At 40.1% G+C, this 20,920-nt stretch overlaps 1 protein-coding gene across 1 annotated transcript in view; it reads left to right on the forward strand.

Moving 5' to 3' along the window:
- Positions 1-1,836: 1,836 nt before the first annotated feature.
- LOC111529389 (zinc finger protein 273) overlaps positions 1,837-20,920 on the forward strand; it is a 33,787-nt gene continuing 14,703 nt past the window's right edge. The window contains exons 1-3 of the mRNA XM_031936024.1: positions 1,837-2,007; positions 18,721-18,847; positions 19,353-19,448. Coding sequence (XP_031791884.1) covers positions 2,005-2,007; positions 18,721-18,847; positions 19,353-19,448 — 226 coding nt within the window. The 5' untranslated portion in view covers positions 1,837-2,004. The remainder of the gene's footprint in view (positions 2,008-18,720; positions 18,848-19,352; positions 19,449-20,920) is intronic.

The raw sequence follows: 20,920 nt of genomic DNA on the forward strand, positions 1-20,920 counted from the left end.
TTCTCCTGCCTCAGCCTCCGGAGTAGCCGGGACTACAGGTGCCCGCCATCACGCCCGGCTAGTTTTTTGTATTTTTAGTAGAGACGGGGTTTCACTGTGTGAGCCGGGATGGGATGATCTCGATCTCCTGAGCCACCGCGCCCTGTCCCCTCTTTCTTTTCTCTGCCATGGGATCCTCCTATGACGTGTCTGTCTCTTTCTCTTAAAAGCACTTGTAATCCCAGCACTTTGGGAGGCCGAGGCGGGCGGATCACATGAGGTTGGGAGTTCGAGATCAGCCTGACCAACTTGGAGAAACCCCATTTCTACTAAAAACACAAAATTAGCCGGGCATGGTGGCGCATGCCTGTAATATCAACTACTCAGGAGGCTGAGGTAGGAGAATCGCTTGAACCCGGAGGTGGAGGTTGTGGTGAGCCCAGATCATGCGAGTGAAACTCCGTCTCAAAAAAAGTACCTCTGGGTCGGGCGCCGTGGCTCGTGCCTGTAATCCTAGCACTACTTTGGGAGGCCAAGGCGGGTGGATCACTTGAGGTCATGTATAATATTATACATAATATTATATATTATTATATATATTTTATATTATATACAATAATATATTACATGAAAAAATACTGCTCACATATTAAAATAATATTTTGAATATTAGAATATTTGAATTCTAGAACTAGAGTATATAACGATGAAATTGTTACAATAAATTCCACCTGCTTCTTTTTTTTTTTTTAAGTTTGGCTACTAGAATGTTTAAAATTCACATGTGACTTACATTTTGTTTCAGAGGATTGCCTCCGTTTTAAAATCTCAGGATGCCTGCTTAAAGGACCAGAAGCTAGGAAGGTCCTAAAATCTGAAATTGTTAAATAATGTTATTATATTTTTTCCATTTGTTAATAGCCATATAATTGTGAACCTCAAATATCTGAGACAGATCTCAGTTAATTTCGAAAGTTTATTTTGAGGCCAGGCGCGGTGGCTCACGCCTGTAATCCCAGTACTTTGGGAAGCCGAGGCGGGTGGATCACCTGAGGTCAGGAGTTTAAGACCAGCTTGGCCAACATGGTAAAACCCCAGATCATGCGAGTGAAACTCCGTCTCAAAAAAAAGTACCTCTGGGTCGGGCGCGGTGGCTCACGCCTGTAATCCTAGCACTTTACTAAAAGAAAAATTAGCCAGCTACTCTGGAAGCTGAGGCAGGAGAATCGCTTGAACCACGGAGGTGGAAGTTGCGGTGAGCGGAGATCAGATCGTGCCACTGCACTCCAGCCTGGAAGACAGAGCGAGACTCCGAAAGAGACAGACAGAAAGAGAGAGAGAGAAAAAGAAAAAGAAAGAAAACTGGACATGGGGAGGGGGCTTCCAGGTCCTGGGTAGATAAAAGACAAATGGTTGCATTCTTCTGAGTTCCTGATTAGCCTCAGAAAAGGAGGCAATCAGACGTGCAGTCCTTTTAGTGAGCAGAGGGGTGACTTTGAATAGAATGGAAGGCAGGTTTGCCTAAGCAGTTCCCAGCTTGACTTTTCCCTATAGCTTAGTGATTTTGGGGCCCCAAAATTTATTTTCCTTTCACACAATATACTATTTATTAATACAAATGCATATGACTTTATACACAAGGGTAAATGCAAATACCCGGTGGGTGGGCCTGGCTCAGTTCAGGGAGGAAGCCCTGACTGAAAAGCCTGCAGCTTAGGTTTCATTCTATCTTCTTTCAGCCCAGCAACTGAGCACATCTTCTGTCATTCAGGGCCTGAGGGGGCGGGTCCTTAAACATCATCCAATCAGAGACTGGGACCCGTCCAATCAGGCACGCAGCTGGAGCGGACAGGACGGCTTCCGGGAATTGGCGGGGCCTTTGTCTCTCGCCTCAGCCGGAGCTCCGGCTCTCGTCTTCTTTGCTGTGTGTCCTCTGCTCCTAGAGGTCCAGCCTCTGTGGCCCCGTTACCTGCAGGTATTGGGAGATCCACAGCTAAGACGCCAGGACTCCCTGAAAGCCTGGAAATGGTGAGAGTGCCGGGTCCCAGATCCCGAGAGGGGGAGGGGCTGGTTGGAACTGGTGGGAAGTGGCGGTGGCGAGACTGCGGCTGCCCTGCAGTCGACTCCAAAATCCGCGGCCGGGAGTTCTCCTTGGCGCAGCTCGGCCCTCAGTCCCCTTCAGTCATAAAATGGTTGCTGGGCTGGCAGCCGGGACCCCGGGCGTCCTGTCTCGTCCCTGTGCGGTGACCGTGCCCTGGCCTGGAACCCTCTCTGGGCAGCTCTGCACCCGCAGCGCCGCATCTCTCCCCGTTGACTCAGGGTGCAGGGTTCATGAATAGCAAGAGCTTTGGTTCGTGGGGTTCCCAGGCCCTCCTTTTTTCTATTAAAATGTATGGAAGTCACCCCGAAAATATTAAAGAATTTAATCAGACAGTCATTCACAAATTATAGAGCACCCAGCTGTGGTTTGTAGTTTGTGGTCCATGGGAGGGGCTTGAAGGAAAGACTTTTATAAGGTGTGTGATGAAGAAAACCAGTAGTTGGTTAGGTACCGTTATGTAGTTTTCTTAATTTGTAAAATCAGGGTGAACATTTCCTGGTTATGTCATCAGACATATGGTTGGTCTGATGGTTGGTTGGTTAAGCCTGAATTTTGTTTCCCCCAATGTTGTAATTTACAAAAAGTTTGAGTTAGATTTTTTTTTTTTTCATTTCTTTCTGAGACGAAGTCTGACACTGTCGCTCAGGCTGGAGTGCAGTGGCGCGATCTCGCCTCACTGCAACCAGCGCCTCCCGGGTTCATGCAATTCTCCTGCCTAAGCCTCCCAACTAACTGGGATTACAGGCGCACGCCGCAACGCCCAGTTAATTGTTTTGTGTTTTAGTAGAGACTGGGTTTCACTGTGTTGCCCAAGCTGGTCTCGAACTCCTGAGCTCAGGCAATCCACCGGCCTCTGCCTCCCACAGTGCTAGGATTACAGGCGTGAGCCACTGCGCCCGGCCAATTTGAGTTAAAATTTTTTTAAAATGGGGACCCTGGGACTGGAGCTACCTCAGTCTGATTGCCTACTACTTAATTATGTTCACACTCCACAGGGGACAGATTTTCCCCTGAATTTTTCACATGTGGCCCAAGCAGAATCTCAAGACTACTACCCACCCCCAATTCCTCCAGCTTAACTCTGACTTGCAGTAAAATACCAAATTTCCAGTTCTGACATTCCGAAATGCCAACTTCCTCATCCTAATTCACATTATTTTAGTGTACATTTTAGATACTGTATTTTAATTAATCATTTTTTTTGACAAAGCATTGGATAGCACTTTAGAAAAATTTTTTCCTGTTTGAAAATATTTCCCAGGAGAAGAAAGCAAAGAATCATCCCCTGACACTGTGTTGTAAAAAATGTCTGCGCCTCTTTTTAAAAAAATCTTCCCTAGGCACAGAGATCTTATCAAAATGTTTTTGGGTCAAGGTTTCCCTTTGGAAACTTTATGGAGTGATGTTTCCTCAGCCGCTCCTCAGTGTTTTCCTGGTTTTGACTTTTAGTACTGTCTGGGGATAAACCAAGATACCCACAATCGCTATGTCTGCTAGAATGTTTAGTGAATATCAGCTCCTGGGTCATTTTCTCCCATAGGACAGTCTCATGTATGGAGTGTAGCTTCTCCAAAGAGCAGATGGATGTCATGGGGCTGACAGGCATCTCCTGGTGCACTTTTTTTTTTTTTTTTTTTTTTGAGACCGTCTCACTCTGTCACCCAGCCTGGAGTGCAGTGGGGCGATCGTGGCTCACTGCAACCTCTGCCTCCCAGGTTCAAGCAATTCTCTAGTTTCAGCCTGCCAAGTAGCTGGGATTACAAGTGCACGCTGACACACCTGGCTAATTTTTGTGTTTTTTGTAGAGACGAGGTTTCACCATGTTGGCCGTACTGGCCTTAAGTGGTCTGCCCACCTTGGCGTACCAAAGTGCTGAGATTACAGGCACCCTGCGCTGGCCGCACTTTTTGTGTTTTTTGAAAAGCTAACCCGTTGAGACATTAAGATTGTCTTCACCCAGCCCAGCTTTCATTTCTTGGAGATAGATTGCTGGTCAGCCAATCAGATGCTGGTATTAAGGGGAAAACAGAAATAATTTCTTCTCCCTGAATTCTCTAACATTTGTGAAAGAAAAAATAGTGTACCAAAAAAAAAAAAAAAAAAAAAACACTAAAAAAACTTACTCCAGTGAGGTGGTGCAAGAACTTGCAAACGAAAATGCATCTGGAGCAGTAACTAAGGTACAGTGTCTCTGAACAGGGTGGTCATTGAGCACTTAGCAGGATTGGGTGGGAGAATCAAGTGATCATGGCCTGACTTTACAGGAGTCAAACACATCAGTTTTCTGATCAGCACTGCCACTCTATAGGGGTTTATAATCTTGAAAAATGTGTTCACTTTTTTTGACTTCAGTTTTTTACTGTAAATTGCATTTTATTAGTAAAACTTGAAAGGTAAAAATTTTTTAAAAAGTGGGTTTCAGGGAGAGAAATATCCAATTATATAGTCCATTTGTTAAAAATCATCATTTATCTTTTTCTTTCCCAGAATGAGTTTAAGAATTTTCTCAGGTGTGTCTTTTATGGGTGAGATCAAACAGAATTCCAAGTCTTGACTTTTAGAATGCTACCAAGGAAAAAAATAGGGAGAATCTCTTTTTAATTTTGGCTGTAGAAAATAAATACTTTTCCACAAGAATATGTAGTAGATGATTGGTGAGTTACTTACATTTGTGAAAACATCAGTTCCTACATGCAGAGTACATTTGTGACAGTGAATATCTGTGGTCTATGTCCTGTTATCTTGATTTCTGAGTTTAATGCTGAATTATATGGTAAAACTTGGTACCTCCCAGAAGTGTTCCCATATGACTAATTGTTTACTACATGATTTTCAATAAAAATTATAAAATAACACATTTATCATCTAAAAGGAATGGATACTTTTGCTTTTCTTGTTGAGGTATAAAATGTAAACACCTTAAAATGTCTTCCCCTTATATGATCACTGTGTTTGAGTAATTTTGCTGGATTTTTAAAAACACTTTCAAAAACCAAGTGAATACCTCTGACATGGAAATTAAAGCTTCAGCCCAGTGACTCCAAGCTAAGGCTAATATGGAGCCTGCAAAAGGAGGTTATTAAAGGCCCAGTTAGGTTTTTTCTGGAGAGCCTCCCCTGCAGATGTCGCAGCCTGCTCACACCAGCCATGGAAGAAGCCTTAATACTGAGAGAAGCAACAGAGCCCAGGAAAGCTGGGGACGCACAGGCAGATGCAGTTAAGGTTAAGATGGAAGGGGATTGGGAGGGTCTTACTGAAGATGAAGTTGTTACTGTTTTAAGGTAGTTTCTAGACTTTATAAAATAAAACAAAGTTATATTTATGTACAAAAAAATTTGAATTCCAAAGGAGTATTGCAACAGGCAAAGTACCAACTATAAGATCTTTACGGATTGCAAAGTTTAAGCAGACAAGATTAGAAAGAAGGTGGGAGGAGATGGCAAATAGAGGGTGGGAAAATTAGATTTTATATCAGAGAATGTTTTACTCTGAAGTCAGTGTGTTCTTAGCTGGGACATAAAATGGTGTATGTTGGCTCAGACTGAGGGTAGCTCAAAGTTCTGAACCTGTGGGAAGAAGATAAACTTAAGTAAAGTTTGATTAAGAAGTATTTTTTCTTAGCCACTGAGACCAATTCAGCTGTTTTTTTTTTCTGTTGTTGTTGTTTGTTTTTTAATGAGAAAAGAAAATGTGGAGTCTGTGTTTGGTTATGTGATAAGTAAGAAAAGAGAGCACCATCTAAGTCATAATGGGAAGGGTGTTTCTTTCCATAAACTGTTCCTGGAGAACAAAAAGGATGGATAATTTTATTAATCACAGCTATTTACCAGGATTATCTATGTGCTTCATCTTTCCCCACCTCTTTTCTTGGTCCTGTTTCTTCCATTTGAGTTTTTCTGTGTTGTGTCTTTTATAATAAACTGGTCAACATAACTACAGTGTTTGCTGAGTTCTGTGAGTAGCTCTATCAAATTATTGAACTTGAGGGAGGTTATGGGAATCCCAGATTTTTAAACAGTAACCCCGGTGTATAGATGGGCCTATGGAATTTGTGACTGGCATCTGCAGTGAGGATAGTGTTGTGGAACTGAGCCCTGAATCGGTCTGTGCTGACCCCGGGTGGTGTCAGAATTCAGATGTTAGACAATTAGTTGGTGTTAGAGAATTGCTTGGTATTCAACAAACTCTAGAGATTTGGTACCAGAGGAGAGATATCACAGAATCCTGGCCTGGAATGGAACTCTGTGTATGTGGGAATGGGAGACTCTGCTCTCCTGTACATAGGCTGTCACACTGCCCGTTGTCCTGTGATTCCAGGTCTCCTCCCAAGGTAAGCAAGAACTGAAAACTTAGAGGAAATGAACTGTGATAACGGATCCCTTTTTTCCACAGCTGCCACCACAGGATTCCCATCCACTCTCAAACATACCCACTAGACATTGATGTGTCCACACCCCTCCCAGGACTAGGCACCGCCCTCAGGAATTTCACCATTTTTGATCCTGGTATTTTTTGCCAAAAATCCACAAAAGTGTCTACATGTCTCTGGGCATATCCCCACCCCCGTACACTGAATCTGCAGTAGCAACCTGCTTTCTCCACCAACCAACAGTTCTGTACCACCTGTTCATAATCTCGTCTGCCTGCATGGACACAAATCAGACTACAGCCCCCCTGGGCCACTATCTGATAGCAGAAACAAATCCTTCCACCTACATTGTACTATTCTCCACTCATGGATTTTTTTTCCTTTTAACTTTTATATTTGGTTCGTGGTACACGTGCAGATTTGTTATATAGGTAAAATTGTGTCGTGAGGCTTTGGTGTGCAGATTATTTTGTCACTGAGTTAGTAAGCATAGCACCAAATAGGTACTTTTTCTGATCCTCTTTGTTCTCTCAGCCCCCACCCTCAACTTGGCCTCTGTGTTTATTGTTCCCTGCTTTGTGTCCATGTGTTTTTGTTTGTTTGTTTGTTTGTTTTGAGATGGAGTCTTGCTCTCTTACTCAGGCTACAGTTCAGTGGCATGATCTTACTGCAACTGCCTGCCAGGTTCAAGTGATTCTCCTTCCTCAGCCTCCCGAGTAGCTGAAATTACAGGCACCTGCCACCATGCTTGGCTAATTTATTTATTTTTTAAAATAGTGACAGGGTTTCACCATGTTAACCAAGCTGGTCTCAAACTCCTGACCTCAACTGATCTGCTGGACTCTGCCTCCCAAGATGCCATGTGTTCTTACTATTTAGCACTTACTTATAAATGAGAACATGTATTTGGTTTGCCATTTCTGCATTAGCTTGCTAAAGATGATGGTCTCCAGCTCAAACCATGTTGCTCAGAGGACATAACCTTATTATTTTTTTAGGGCCACATAGTATTTCATGATGTTTATATATCATATTTTGTTTTTATTAAATCTTTTGTTTTATTTTGGAGACAGGATATTCTATTGCCCAGGCTGGAGTACAGTGGTGTGATCTTGGCTGACTGCAGCCTCAATATCCTGGGCTTAAGCAATCCTCCTACTTCAGCCCCCAAAGTAGCTGGGACTACAGGCATATGCCACCACACCTAGCTAGTTTTTCTTTTTGTATTTTTTGCAGGTACGGGGTTTTGCCACGTTGTCCCGGGCTAGTTTCAAACTGCTGAGCTTAGGCAATCCAACTGCCTTGGCCTCCCAGTGTGCTGGGATTATAGGCGTGAGCCACTGCACCCGACAATATGTTTTCTTCCTTTTTTCTCTTTCACAGTCTCCCTCTGTCACCCAGACTGGAGTGCAGCGGTGCGATATTGGCTCACTGCAGCCTCCACCATCCAGGTTCAAGCGACTCTCCTGCCTCAGCCTCCCAAGCAGCTGGGATTACAGGCATGCACCACCATGCCTGGCTAATTTTTTTCGTATTTTTTAGTAGAGATAGGGTTTCAACCTGTTGGCCAGGCTGGTCTTGAACTCCTGACCTTAAGTGATCTGCCCACCTTGGCCTCCCAAAGTGCCAGGATTATAGGTGTGAGCCACTGTGTCCAGCCATAATGTTTTCTTTATCCGGTCTACTATTGATAGACATTTAGGTTGCTTCCATGTCTTTGCTCACAAGTACTATTGTGAATAGTGCTGCAAGGAACATGCATGTGCATGTGTCTTTAAAATAGAATAATTTGTATTTTAGGGGGCATATAGGGTATTTTTTGGGTATCCAGGTTGCTGAATCAAATGGTAGTTTTGATTTTAGTTCTTTGAGAAATCATCACACTGCTTTCACAGTGGTTGAACTAATTTATACTCCCACTAACAGTGTATAAGTATTCTTTTTTTTTTTTTGCAGCCTTACAAGCATCTATGTTTGTGTGTGTGTGTGTGTGTGTGTTTTTGACTTTTTAGTGATAGCCATTCTGACTGGTGTGAGATTGTATCTCACTGTGGTTTTTCTTTACATTTCTCTAATGATTAATAATGAGCATTTTTTAATATGCTTGTTAGCCCCATGTGTTTTCTTCTCTTGAAGAACATCTCTTCATGCTTTTTTCCTACTTAGTTTTTTTTTTTGTAAACCTGCTTAAGTTCTTTATCAGTTTTGGATATTAGACATTTGGCAGAAGCATAGTGTGCAAATATTTTCTATAATTCTGTAGGTTGTGTTTTTACTCTGTTGATAGTTTCCTTTGGTGTGAGGAAGCCCTTTAGTTTAATTAGGTCTCATTTGTCCATTTTTGCTTTTGTTGCAGTTGCTTTTGGTATCTTCATAATGAAATATTTGCCAGTTCCTATGTCTAGAATGGTCTTTCCTAGGTTATATTCCAGGGCTTTTGTTTAATTTTAAGTTTCAAATTTAAGTCTTTAATTTATCTTGAGTTGACTTTTGTATGTAGTGTAAGGAAGGGGTCCAGTTTCAATCTTATACATAGTGCTAGCTAGTTATCCCAGCACCACTAAATAGGGAATTCTTCCCACATTCCTCTTGTCAGCTTTGTAGAAGATCAGGTGGTTATAGGTGTGTGGCATTATTTCTGGGCTCTCTATCCTGTTGCATTGGTCTATGAGCCCGGTTGTTTTTTTTGTTTTTTTTTTGGTACCAGTACCATGCTGCTTTAATAACTGCAGCCTGGTACTATAGTTTGAAGTCGGGTAATGTAATGACTCCAGCTTTGTTCTTTTTGCTTAAGATTGCCCTGGCTATTCGAGTTTTGTTTGTTTGTTTGTTTTGTTTGATTTTGTTTCATATGAATTTTAAAATATTTTTTTTTCTGTTAAGAATCTTTTTGGTAATTTGATAAAATAGCATTAAATCTGTAAATTTTTATTTATTTATTTATTTTTTGAGATGAAGTTTTGCTCTTGTTGCCCAGGCTGGAGGGCAATGGCGCAATCTCGACTCACTGCAACCTCTGCCTCCTAGGTTCAAACAATTCTCCAGCCTCAGCCTCCTAAGTAGCTGGGATTACAGGCACGCACCACCACGCCCAGCTAATTTTTGTATTTTTAGTAGAGATGGGATTTCGACATGTTGGCCAGATTGGTTTCAAACTCCTGGGATTACAGGCATGAGCCACCATGCCCAGCCTTAAATCTGTAAATTTCTTTGGGCAGTATGGCCATTTCAATGATACCAGTCTTTCTGTCAGCATTCAATGATTTTCCATTTGTGTCATCTCTGACTTCTTTAAGCAGTGTCTTGTAATTCTTGCCCTGGTTAGCCGTATCCCTAGATTTTTAATTTTTTTTTTTTTTTTTGTGGAAATTGTGAATGGAATTGTTTTTGATTTGGCTTTTGGCCTGGATGTTTTTGATGTACTAGAGATGCTACTGATTTTTGTACATTTATTTTGTATCCTGAAACTTTGCTGAAGTTGTCATTTTAAAGTGCTTTTCTGTAGAGAATACAGAGTTTTCTAGGTATAGAATCATGTCATCTAGAAACAGGGATAGTTTGACTTTCTCTCTTCCTGTTTGGATGCCTTTTTTTTTTTCAATTGCCTGACTGCTCTGGCCAGGACTTAGAATTCTGTGTTAAATCGGAGTGGTGAGAGAGGGCATCCTTGTATTTTGGCAGTTTTCAAGGAGGAATTCCTCCAGCTTGTGTCCATTCGATATGTTGACTGTGGGTTTGTCATAGACAACTCATTACTTTGAAGTATGTACCTTCTCCCCCGCCCCGCCAGATGGAGTCTTGCTCAGTTGCCCAGGCTGGAGTGCAGTGGTGTGATCTCAGCTCACTGCAAGCCCCTCCTCCTGGGTTCACGCCATTCTACTGCTTCAGCTTCCCTAGTAGCTGGGACTACAGGCATCCACCACCATGCCCGGCTGTTTTGTGTTTTTAGTAGAGAGGGGGTTTCACTGTGTTAGCCATGGTGGTCTCGATCTCCTGACCTCATGATCTGCCCCCTTGACCTCCCAAAGTGCTGGATTACAGGTGTGAGTGAGCCACCACTAGGTTAAAGTATGCTAGGCTAAAGTATGTACCTTTAATGCCTAGTTTGTTGAAGGTTTTTTATATTAAGTAAGTTAAATTTTATCAGAAGCTTTTTCTGCATCTATTAAGATAATCTTGTGGGTTTTGTCTTTAGTTTTGTTTATGTGATAAATAACACATTTGTGATTTATTGATTTGTGTTTGTTGAGCCAACTTTGCATTTTAAAGACAAAGCCTACTTGATTATAGTGAACTAGCTTTTTTTTTTTTTTGAGATGGAGTTTCACTCTTGTTGCAATGGCATGATCTCAGCTCACTGTAGCCTTTGCTCCTGGGTTCAAGTGATTCTCCTGCCCCAGCCTCCCAAATAGCTGGGATTACAGGCACGCGCCACCATGCCCGACTAATTTTGTATTTTTAGTGGAGACAAGGTTTCTCCATGTTGGTCAGGCTGGTCTCAAACTCCCGACCTGAGGTGATCCACCTGCCTCAGCCTCCCAAAGTGCTGGGATTACAGGCCACCGCGCCTGGCCGAACTAGCTTTTTGATGTATGTACTACTGGATTTGGTTTGCCAGTATTTGTTGAATTTTTCATCAATATTCATCAAGGATATTGGGCTAAATGAAATTTTCTATTTTTTATTATATCTCTACCAGGTTTTGGTTTCCGAATAATGTTGTTCTTATATCATGAGTTGGGGAGGAGTTTCTTCTCAGTTTTTTTGGAATAGTTTTTGTAGGAATGGTACCGGCTCTTTTGCGTACATCTGGTAGAATTCAGCAGTGAATCTGTCTGGTCCGAGACTTTTTTTTTTTTTCGGTTGGTAGGCTGTTTATTACTAATTAAATTTTGGAGCTTGTTATTGGTCTGTTAGGGATTTGATTCCTTTTTTGTTCAGTCTTGGGAGGATGTATTTTTCCATAAATTTTCATTTTTTTCTAGATTTTCTAGTTGTGTTCATAGTAGATTTCAAGTTATTTATTTATTTATTTTTTATTATGGTGTCTCGCTCTGTCGCCCAGGCTGGAGTACAATGGCACAATCTTGACTCGCTGCAACCTCCGCCTCCCAGGTTTAAGCGATTCTCCTGCCTCAGCCTCCCGAGTAGCTAGGATTACAGACGTGCGTCACCACACCCAGCTAATATTTGTATTTTTAGCAGAGATGGGGTTTATCATGTTGGCCAAGCCAGGCTGGTCTCAAACTCCTGACCTCAGGTGATCTACCGTCCTTGGCCTCCCAAAGTGCTGAGATTACAGGCGTGAGCCACTGTGCCTGGCCAAGTTATTTGTATTTTTGTACATTCAGTGGTAATGTTCATTTTGTCATTTCTAATTGTATTTATTTGAATCTTCTTCATTAATCTAGCTATTAGTTTATTTTATTAATTTTTTCAAAGATTTAACTTCTGAATTTCTTAATATTTTGTAATTTTTTTTATGTATAGATCTTCTGTTCACATCTGATTTTAGTTTTTTCTTATCTTCTGCTAGTTTAGGGGTTGATTTGCTCTTGCTTCTCTCATTCTTTTATTTGTGATATTAGGTTGTTAAATCTAGATCTTTCTAACTTTTCGATGTGAGCATTTAATGGCATAAATTTCCCTCTTAACACTGCCTCAGCTGTGTTCCAGGGATACTGGTGTGTTGTATTTTTGCTCTCATTTGTTTCAAAAAACTTCTTTATTCCTGTCTCAATTCCATTATCTACCCAAATATCATTCAAGTGCGGGTTGTTTAAGTTCCATGTAATTGTATGGCTCACTGTAAACTCTGCCTTCCAGGTTCAAGTGATTTTTGTGTCTCAGCCTACCTAGTAGCTGGGATCACAGGTGCCCGCCACCATACTCAGCTAATTTTCGTAATTTTAGTAGAGTCAACATGGTTTCACCATGTTGGCAAGGCTGGTCTTGAACAGATCTGAGGTGGTTCGCCTGCCTCGGCCTCCCAAAGTATTGGGATTACAGGCGTGAGTCACCATGCAGGGCCATTTATGTTGTTTTAAGATGGAGAGTTCTGTAATTTCTATTAGGATTATTTGACCAAGTATTGAGTTTAGGTCCTAATATCTTTGTTAATTTCCTGCCTCAATAATCTGTCTAATAGTGTCTGTGGTGTGTTGTTGTCTCCCACTATTACTGTGCTAGAATCGAAGTCTCTTCATAGGTTTCCAAGAACTTGCTTTATTCATATCACTCATGAATAACACTTCTTTTCTTCTGTTTTTCCCCCGCCCCCATAAACGTTCTTTAAAGTGCACACAGTGTGCCCAAGGTTACTGCTTAGATGCCAGAATCCAGTTATCTACTGAGTTCAGATGTCCAAGAGTTCAAGAGTATGTCCAGAAGGCTGGCTGTTGTAGGAGAAAATATAAATTAGAAATAAGAGACTTTATTACTCTGTTTCCTGAAAATAAGGGAGAATATTTTGCTTTTCTCTGTTTTCTTAAAGCATTTAGATTGTATGTAGATATTTTTCTGCTTTTTTGAAATGTATGTAAATCATATGAACAGCTAAATCCTTTGTTTTTCTTTTTGACTCAAGGTTCATTTCATTTTTTTTTTTTTTTTTTTGAGACAGTCTCGCTCTCTGTGTCACCCAGGCTGGAGTGCAGTGGTGCGATCTTGGCTCACTGCAACCTTCTCCTTGTGGGTTCATGCGATTCTCTTGTTTTAGCCTCCCGAGTAGCTGGGACTACAGGTGTACACCACCATGCCCAGCTAATATTTGTATTTTTAGTGGAGATGAGGTTTCGTCCTGTTGGCCAGGCTGGTCTCGAACTCCTGACCTCAGGTGTTCCACCCACCTACCTTGACCTCCCAAAGTGCTGGGATTACAGGCCTGAGCCACTGCACCCGGCCAGCAACTTATTTTCTATTCCTGCAGATGCAGTGGTTGTTTCACAAATCACAAAAAACTAAATATAAACACAATAAAAATTCCTTTAAACTACATTGAAATTTTCCTTTTTGTGTCTCTCTCATCTGTCTGTATTTTGTTTTTATTCTGTACATTTTTAAAAAACTCAATGACAGAGAAACAGAAGAAGAAATAAAAATACTGGGTCCTTCATCTAAATCCTGGGAATTACTGAACGTTTAGTACTAGCTCCCAGGGTGTTATGAAGATTCAATCACATAATGTGTTATTCCCAGTGAAGCGCTGTGTAACATACTCTTGAGAGTGAGAACACGGTGAATGCAGTGTCTGCTTAATAAACATTGCAGTGTACATGTGTATGTGCTGTTTTCCAAAGGCAGACTTATTCAGACATTGCTGCCTTCTTTTTCATCTGTAAACTTTAAAGAGACAGCAAAGAAGATACTTTCGGGTGGAGATGGATTGTCTTCATTTGTGTTGTTTGCTGTGCCTGCTTCCTCTAACTAGTGCTAATAGTGAGCCTAAGGGGAGCAACATCAGCATTGACAAGGACTAGTTTAAAACACCCATTCATGGACCCTTTCCAAACCTGCAGAATCACATTATGTAGAGTGGGGCCAAAATCACCAAGTGATTCATAAGCTCGTTAAAGTCTAAGAGGCAATGCTTAGCTAAGTGGTTATCAGCTCAGGCTTCTAATGAGGATTACATGGCCAATTTGCAGAAATCTTTTTACTTGTGCCCTTTCCGCAAGTTCTGTTTAATGCCCTTGGTGGAAGCATCCATGTTGCTTAATTATTAGATTGGTGCAAAAGTAATTGTCGTTTTCGCCTTTTTTTGTTTTTGAGATAGATTTTTGCTGTCGCCCAGGCTGGAGTGCAATGGCTCGATCTTGTCTCACTTCAACCTCCGCGTCCTGGGTTCAAGTGATTCTTCTGCCTCAGCCTACCCAGTAGCTGGGATTACAGGCATGCACCACCATGTCCTGGTAATTTTTTTCTTTTTTTTTTTAAGTAGAGATGGGGTTTGGCCATGTTGGTCAGGCTGGTCTTGAACTCCTGACCTCAGGTGATCCACTCGCCTTGGCCTCCCAAAGTGCTGGGATTATAGGCATGAACCACCACACCTGGTCTGTTTCTGCTGTTAAAAAACAAAACAAAACAAAACAAAACAAAAAACAACTATTATTATTACTTATTATTTTTATTTCTTTTTCCTTGCCATTAAAAAGAAATTGGCAGCAACGACAATTACTTTCACACTAAAAAGAAATTGGCAGCAACGACAATTACTTTCACACCAACCTAATGAGTGCCTCAGGTGATTCTAGAGTGAGAACAGAATCAGCTATGAGGGGTTCAAAATACATTCATAAGAATTAATTTCTGCCTTTGTACTAAAGGGTGGTCACAGGGCCAGTTCTGTTTGAATTTGGTAGGAACAGGACAGTGCAGCCCATATTGCCATTACTGTAGCAGAAATTGCTGGTGTCTGTGGCAAGGGAGGGCACTGAGGACAGAGAAAGAGAAACTTTATTTTTATCTCTGTGGAGCAGCTCATTGTTCCTGAATCTTTGCTGTCATAAAAGAACAGAAATGGGTGGACTTTATCTGTTTTGGACTTTTTCTTGTCATCTGCCTGTGGGTGTGGTGCTAGCAGGTAAACAGGTGGTGCTGACACTTCAAAGGCATATTCTCAAGATGCAGGTGTAATTTGTCCAGAGAATCTCATCTGAGAAGGAATCCCAGAGAAGGAGGAGAAAAGAGGAAAAAATGGTCTTTTTTTTTTTCTTAGCTAAACATGTCTCAGATCATGCCCACTCTTCTTCCTGGAATGCCATGCGTTTAGTACTTGTGAACCTTTGCTTCTCTACTTGCAGTTTTCTTCCCTAATAAGTTTATTTTAACTACTTTAAAAAGTTCTTATGATAGTCAAGGGTCTCTGAAAAATACTCCTTTCCTATATACCAAAGCCTACTGTACTTTCTCTACATCATGGCTTCTTATATTCCATGCAGAATTCTCACCATGAATTTGCAATGTGCAACATTAAAAATGTTTCCTTTGTGGCTGTAGATACTCAAAATTCCTGTTGGGGAAAAGCTGGTGCCAAGACCATCTTGGTTGGGGAGACCCTAACCCAGCGGCGCTAGAGGAATTGAAGACACACACACAGAAATATAGAGGTGTGGAGTGGAAAATCAGGGGTCTCACAGCCTTCACAGCTTAGAGCCTCAAACAGAGATTTACCCATGTATTTATTGACAGCAAGCCAGTGATAAGCATTGTTTCTATAGATTATAGATTAACTAAAAGTATTCCTTATGGGAAACAAAGGGATGGGTTGAAATAAAGGGATGGGTTGGGCTAGTTATCTGCAGCAGGAGCACATCCTTAAGGCACAGATCACTCATGCCACTGTTTGTGGTTTAAGAACTCCTTTGAGCGGTTTTCTGCCCTGGGCCAGATGTTCATTCCGGTAAACCCACAACCTTCCAGCATGGGCGTCATGGCCATCATGAACATGTCACAGTGCTGCAGAGATTTTGTTTATGGCCAGTTTATGGCCAGATTTTGGGGGGCCTGTTCCCAACAAGCTGGGGTCATTTGTAAATATGGAGAACATGTAATGTTGGGGTTCCATTTGTGTTCTCCATTAGCTCTATGCAAAACAGAATTAACAAAATGCTTATTTAAACAGGGTAACATTTATTAGCCAAAAAGTTCTAAAAAAAAAAAAAAAAATTACTCAGAGATGGCCAAACATGGCGGCTCATGCCTGTAATAACCAGCACTTTGGGAGGTTGAGGTGGACAAATCACCTGAGACCAGGAGTTCATGACCAGCCTGGCCAACATGGTGAAACCTCATCTATCCTAAAAATACACAAATTAGCTGAGTGTGGTGGTGCATGCTTGTAGTCCCAGCTACTAGGGAGACTGAGGCAGGAGAATCGCTTGGGCCTGAGAGGCAGAGGTTGTAGTGATCAGAGATTGCATCACTGCACTCCAGCCTGGGCAACAGAGTGAGACTGTATCTCCAAAAAAAAAAATATTAGGAGAAAATGCTCTCTATGGTGTTAAAGACTACTTAAAATTACTATTAAAAATAACAACATAAGCAGCACACCAACATGGCACAAGTATACATATGTAACAAACCTGCACGTTATGCACATGTACCCTAGAACTTAAAGTATAATAAAAAAAAAAAAATCCAAAAAAAAAATAAATAAATAATAAAAAATAATTTTTAAAATGAAAGGTAACCACAATCAATTATTTGAAAGAGGAATTGTTTTTATGCAAAATTAGTTGACTGCTTGGAACTCAGAATAAAAAGAAATACTAATGTAAGTGTACATTTGTTTAGTGATCTGTACCTTTCAAATTTTATATCTACTATCATACCCACCTTACATGAAATATTTATATAAACAAATGTGTTTTTAGATTAGTAACAAAATTATTTTCTTGTGGGCAATATATATAATTTGTGGACAGGAAATATAAATTGCTAAAACAAAGTCCATTTTAGTAAAGTTACAAGTATATAAATATTGCAACTGTTGGATATTCCTGTTAATTTGCATTTTTTCAAATTATAGCCTCTTCCCTTATGTTTTTTAAGAAATACTGGAAAATGTCCTAACTGCACCAGTTTTTCTAGCATGACTTGTTTAAAGATCTAAGTCGGGAAATCATAGCATTCCCATAATCTACCAGATGCATTACAAATTCTTATACAGTAAAAATTCTTGTTTCCTAGTTCCATAATTCTATCATCTGTGTTATACAGATCTGTGGGTCTGTTTTAATTTGTTGTTTGTATTATTTTTTGGTTATGGATCACATCCTCCTGCTTTTTGCCTTTACAATAGGGTTTGATTAGATACTGGACACAAATTATATGTATTGTACAATCTCTGTAGATGAAATGCTAGAAGACACAACACTTACTTAACCATAATGTTTAGGGTGTGCCTAGCTCTGTAAGTTGAGGAATTAATTGAAAAATAAGAGAAATAAATATATTGGGTAATAAAAGTAAAAAATAAAAAAATAAAAAAATAACAACATAAGCCAGGTACGTGGCTAATGCCTGTAATCCCATGCACTTTGGGAGGCTGAGGTGGACAGGAGTTCGAGACCAGGCTGGCCAACATGGTGAAACTCCATCTCTACTAACAAAAAAAAAAAAAAAAAAATCAGCTGGTCATAGTGGCCGGCTCCTGTAATCCCAGCTACTTGGGAGACTGAAGCAAGAGAATCGCTTGAATCAGGGAGGCAGAGGTTGCACTGAGCCGAGATTACACCATTGCACTCTAGCCTGGGCAAGGGAGCAAAACTGTCTCAGGAAAAAAAAAAAAACCACACACACAAAATAACAACGTAAGAGTTATCTGTATCTTAAAGAGGGCATAAAACTGATATTTATGTATGGTTACATTCAGACTATAATTTGCTTTTGCAAGGGGCAATATTGAAGCAGTGATGCTGTGTTTTTCTCTGTGCCTCAGCATATCATACAAATTTGTCCTAGTTCAGTTGACGTTAGTGATTCATTTGGTATACCTATGTAACAGAACATGTAACCCAGAACTTATGTATAATAAAATAAAAGAGCTCCCTGACAGATTTATTTTTCTTACTATAGAGTTGTTTTTCTCTTCTTTATTAAGTATCTTTATGCAGCTAATGTGCGTAAACCATCACATTTAATCTGGAAGCTGCCCTTCTTTCTTAAGTTTCCTTTGTATATATTTGTCTTTGGAAAATAAAGGCTCTCATCTTTGTTTACAGGCCAGAAAATCTGGGAAAAACACAGGCTCTTCCACTTACTGGATGTTTGACAAAATATTCTTCTTGGGCCAAAAACATTGGCATTACTGGTGAGCTTGTTAAAAATTTGGAAACTCAGACTTTATTCCAGATCCTCTGGAAAGAAAATCTGCATAACAAGATCTCCAGTTTATGATTGTACACATTAAAATTTTAAAGCTAGCATGTAACACAACATTTCTTTCTATCTGAAAAATATACACAGCTCATTCTGTATGATGTAAATATAGCACTCACAAATGTACATGTTTGTGTCATTAATTTTATACTTTATTATCTAGAAAAGTATCATATATAAACTGCTGTTGTGGATCTTCTGCCACTCTTTTCTCAGAGTTGGAGAATACATTTGAGAATATTTCTGTTTTGAAAATTATTTTATTGGATAATTTTAGTCACTCCTATAAGTAAAAACCAGTTCTCTACTTTCCCATTCCACCTTGAGTCAAATTAAAAATTCTGTCCAGGGCAACTTGGTAACTATGTTTGTGTGTGTGTGTGTTTTTCAGGGACCACTGACATTTAGGGATGTGGCCATAGAATTCTCTCTGGAGGAGTGGCAATGCCTGGACACTTCACAGCAGAATTTGTATAGGAATGTGATGCTAGATAACTACAGAAACCTGGTCTTCCTGGGTGAGGATAATTTTAATACATAATTTAAAGGTTTCATTGCTCCTTTCTGTAGGTTTTTTTTTTGGAAATTTGTGCTTTGCATAAATAAGTTTTAGATCCCTGTTGCATAAATAAGTTTTAGATCCCTGTTTTCAAGAAAATCCTGGGGATTTGTTCATTTAGAAATGAATCTCTTTAAGATGTTTCATCTTGACCTGAACTTTCCTCATTCCTGAGCTACTCTGTATCCTTCACTCTAGATTAATGATAATTCCAAACATTTAGTGGCATAAAAGTTGCCCATACCTTAAAATCTAATTGCCACCACCAATGATGCAGTAGTACTGAGTAGTGAAATTAAGAACGTACAAATTTAAAATATTTTCTAAATATTTAGAAATTTATGTTATTAGATATTTTGGGATTAATTTACTAGAATAATTACATCCTCTTTACTGAGCACATTACTAGGTTGATAATGGGAGAATATGAGCAAGATTCATGTTACTTATTTTTAATAAAACAGGTATTGCTGTCTCCAAGCCAGACCTGATCATTTGTCTGGAGCAAGGAAAAGAGCCCTGCAATATGAAGAGACATGCGATGGTAGCCAAACCCCCAGGTAGGTGAGAGTGACAGTGAATATAACAGATGATACAGATGACAGGTCTAAAGGTCAAGGAGAAAGCCAGTTCTTAAAATGTGATTTGGGCCAGGCGCGGTGGCTCATGTCTGTAATCCCAGCATTTTGGGAGGCGGGGGGATAACGAAGTCAAGAGATTGAGAGCATTCTGACCAACATAGTGAAACCCTGTCTCTACTAAAAATGCAAAAATTAGTTGGGCATGTTGGCGTGTGCCTGTAGTTGCAGCTACTTGGAAGGCTGAGGCAGGAAAATCACTTAGTGAGCCAAGATCGTGCCACTGCACTCCAGCCTGGCAACAGAGTGAGACTCCGTCTCAAAAAAAAAAAAAAATGTGATTTGGGAAGCTGTGTTCAAAAGAAGTTGTTTCTGGGGAGCTGAGTTGTTTTTTCTTTTGCTCTCACATAGGAGCATATTCTGTCTGTGCTTTTAAATTCTCTAAGGATTCTACTTTCCCTTCAGTGATTTTTCCTTCAAGTTTATGGTGAAAGCTAAAGTCCTCTTCATGGCATATAGGAGACTGCACAATCTTACTGCTTTTCCATTGTTTTTGGGGACACACAGATATCTGTATAATTTTGAGAAACTATGTTAAACTATTTTTCAAGTTCTCTTTTTGCATCGTGTCTGAAATATGTGGGAGTAGTTTCTGTTACATTGGGTTTTTCTTCATTTTTCTGCACATACAATCCTGTTTTTATTACTATGGCCTTGAAATACAGTTTGAAATGATAAAGTATGATGACCTTCTACTTTGTTCTTTTTCCTCAAGATTGCTTTGGCTATTAAAAGTTTATTGTGGTTTCATGTAAATTTTAGGATTGTATTTTCCATTACTGTAAATAAAATACCATTGCAATTTTGATAGGGAGTTTATTAAATGTGTAGGTCACTTTGGATAAATGACACTTTAACAGTATTTATTCTTTGAATCCATATATGTAAAATATTTTTAAGTTTATTTGTGTCTTAATTTTTTTCATTGATATATCTTTCATTGTGAAGATTTTTTAGGCTGGGTATAGCTGCTCACGTCTGTAATCTCAGCATATTGGGAGGCTGAGGCGGGTGGATCACTTGAGGTCAGGAGTTCGAGATTGGTCTTGCCAACAAGGCAAAACCCCGTCTTTACTAAAAATACAAAAAATAAGCTGGACGTGGTGGTGTGCACCAGCTACTTGGGAGGCTGAGGAAGGACAATCACCTGAACTTGGGAGGCGGAGGTTGCAGTGAGCTGAGATCACCGCACTGCACTTCAGCCTGGGCAACAGAGCAAAACTGTCAAAAAAGATTTTTTACCAGCTTGGTTAAATTTCTTCTCAGAAATTTATGATTTAATGCTAATGTAAATAAGATTGTTTTCTTCCTCTATTTTACCAGATAGTTTAAGTGTATGAAACCATAACATACGTTAATTTTACATTTTGGTAATTTACTCAGTGTATTTATTA

This window comes from Piliocolobus tephrosceles, chromosome 8 (genome assembly GCF_002776525.5).
Source record: "Piliocolobus tephrosceles isolate RC106 chromosome 8, ASM277652v3, whole genome shotgun sequence".
Taxonomy (NCBI): Eukaryota; Metazoa; Chordata; class Mammalia; order Primates; family Cercopithecidae; genus Piliocolobus; species Piliocolobus tephrosceles.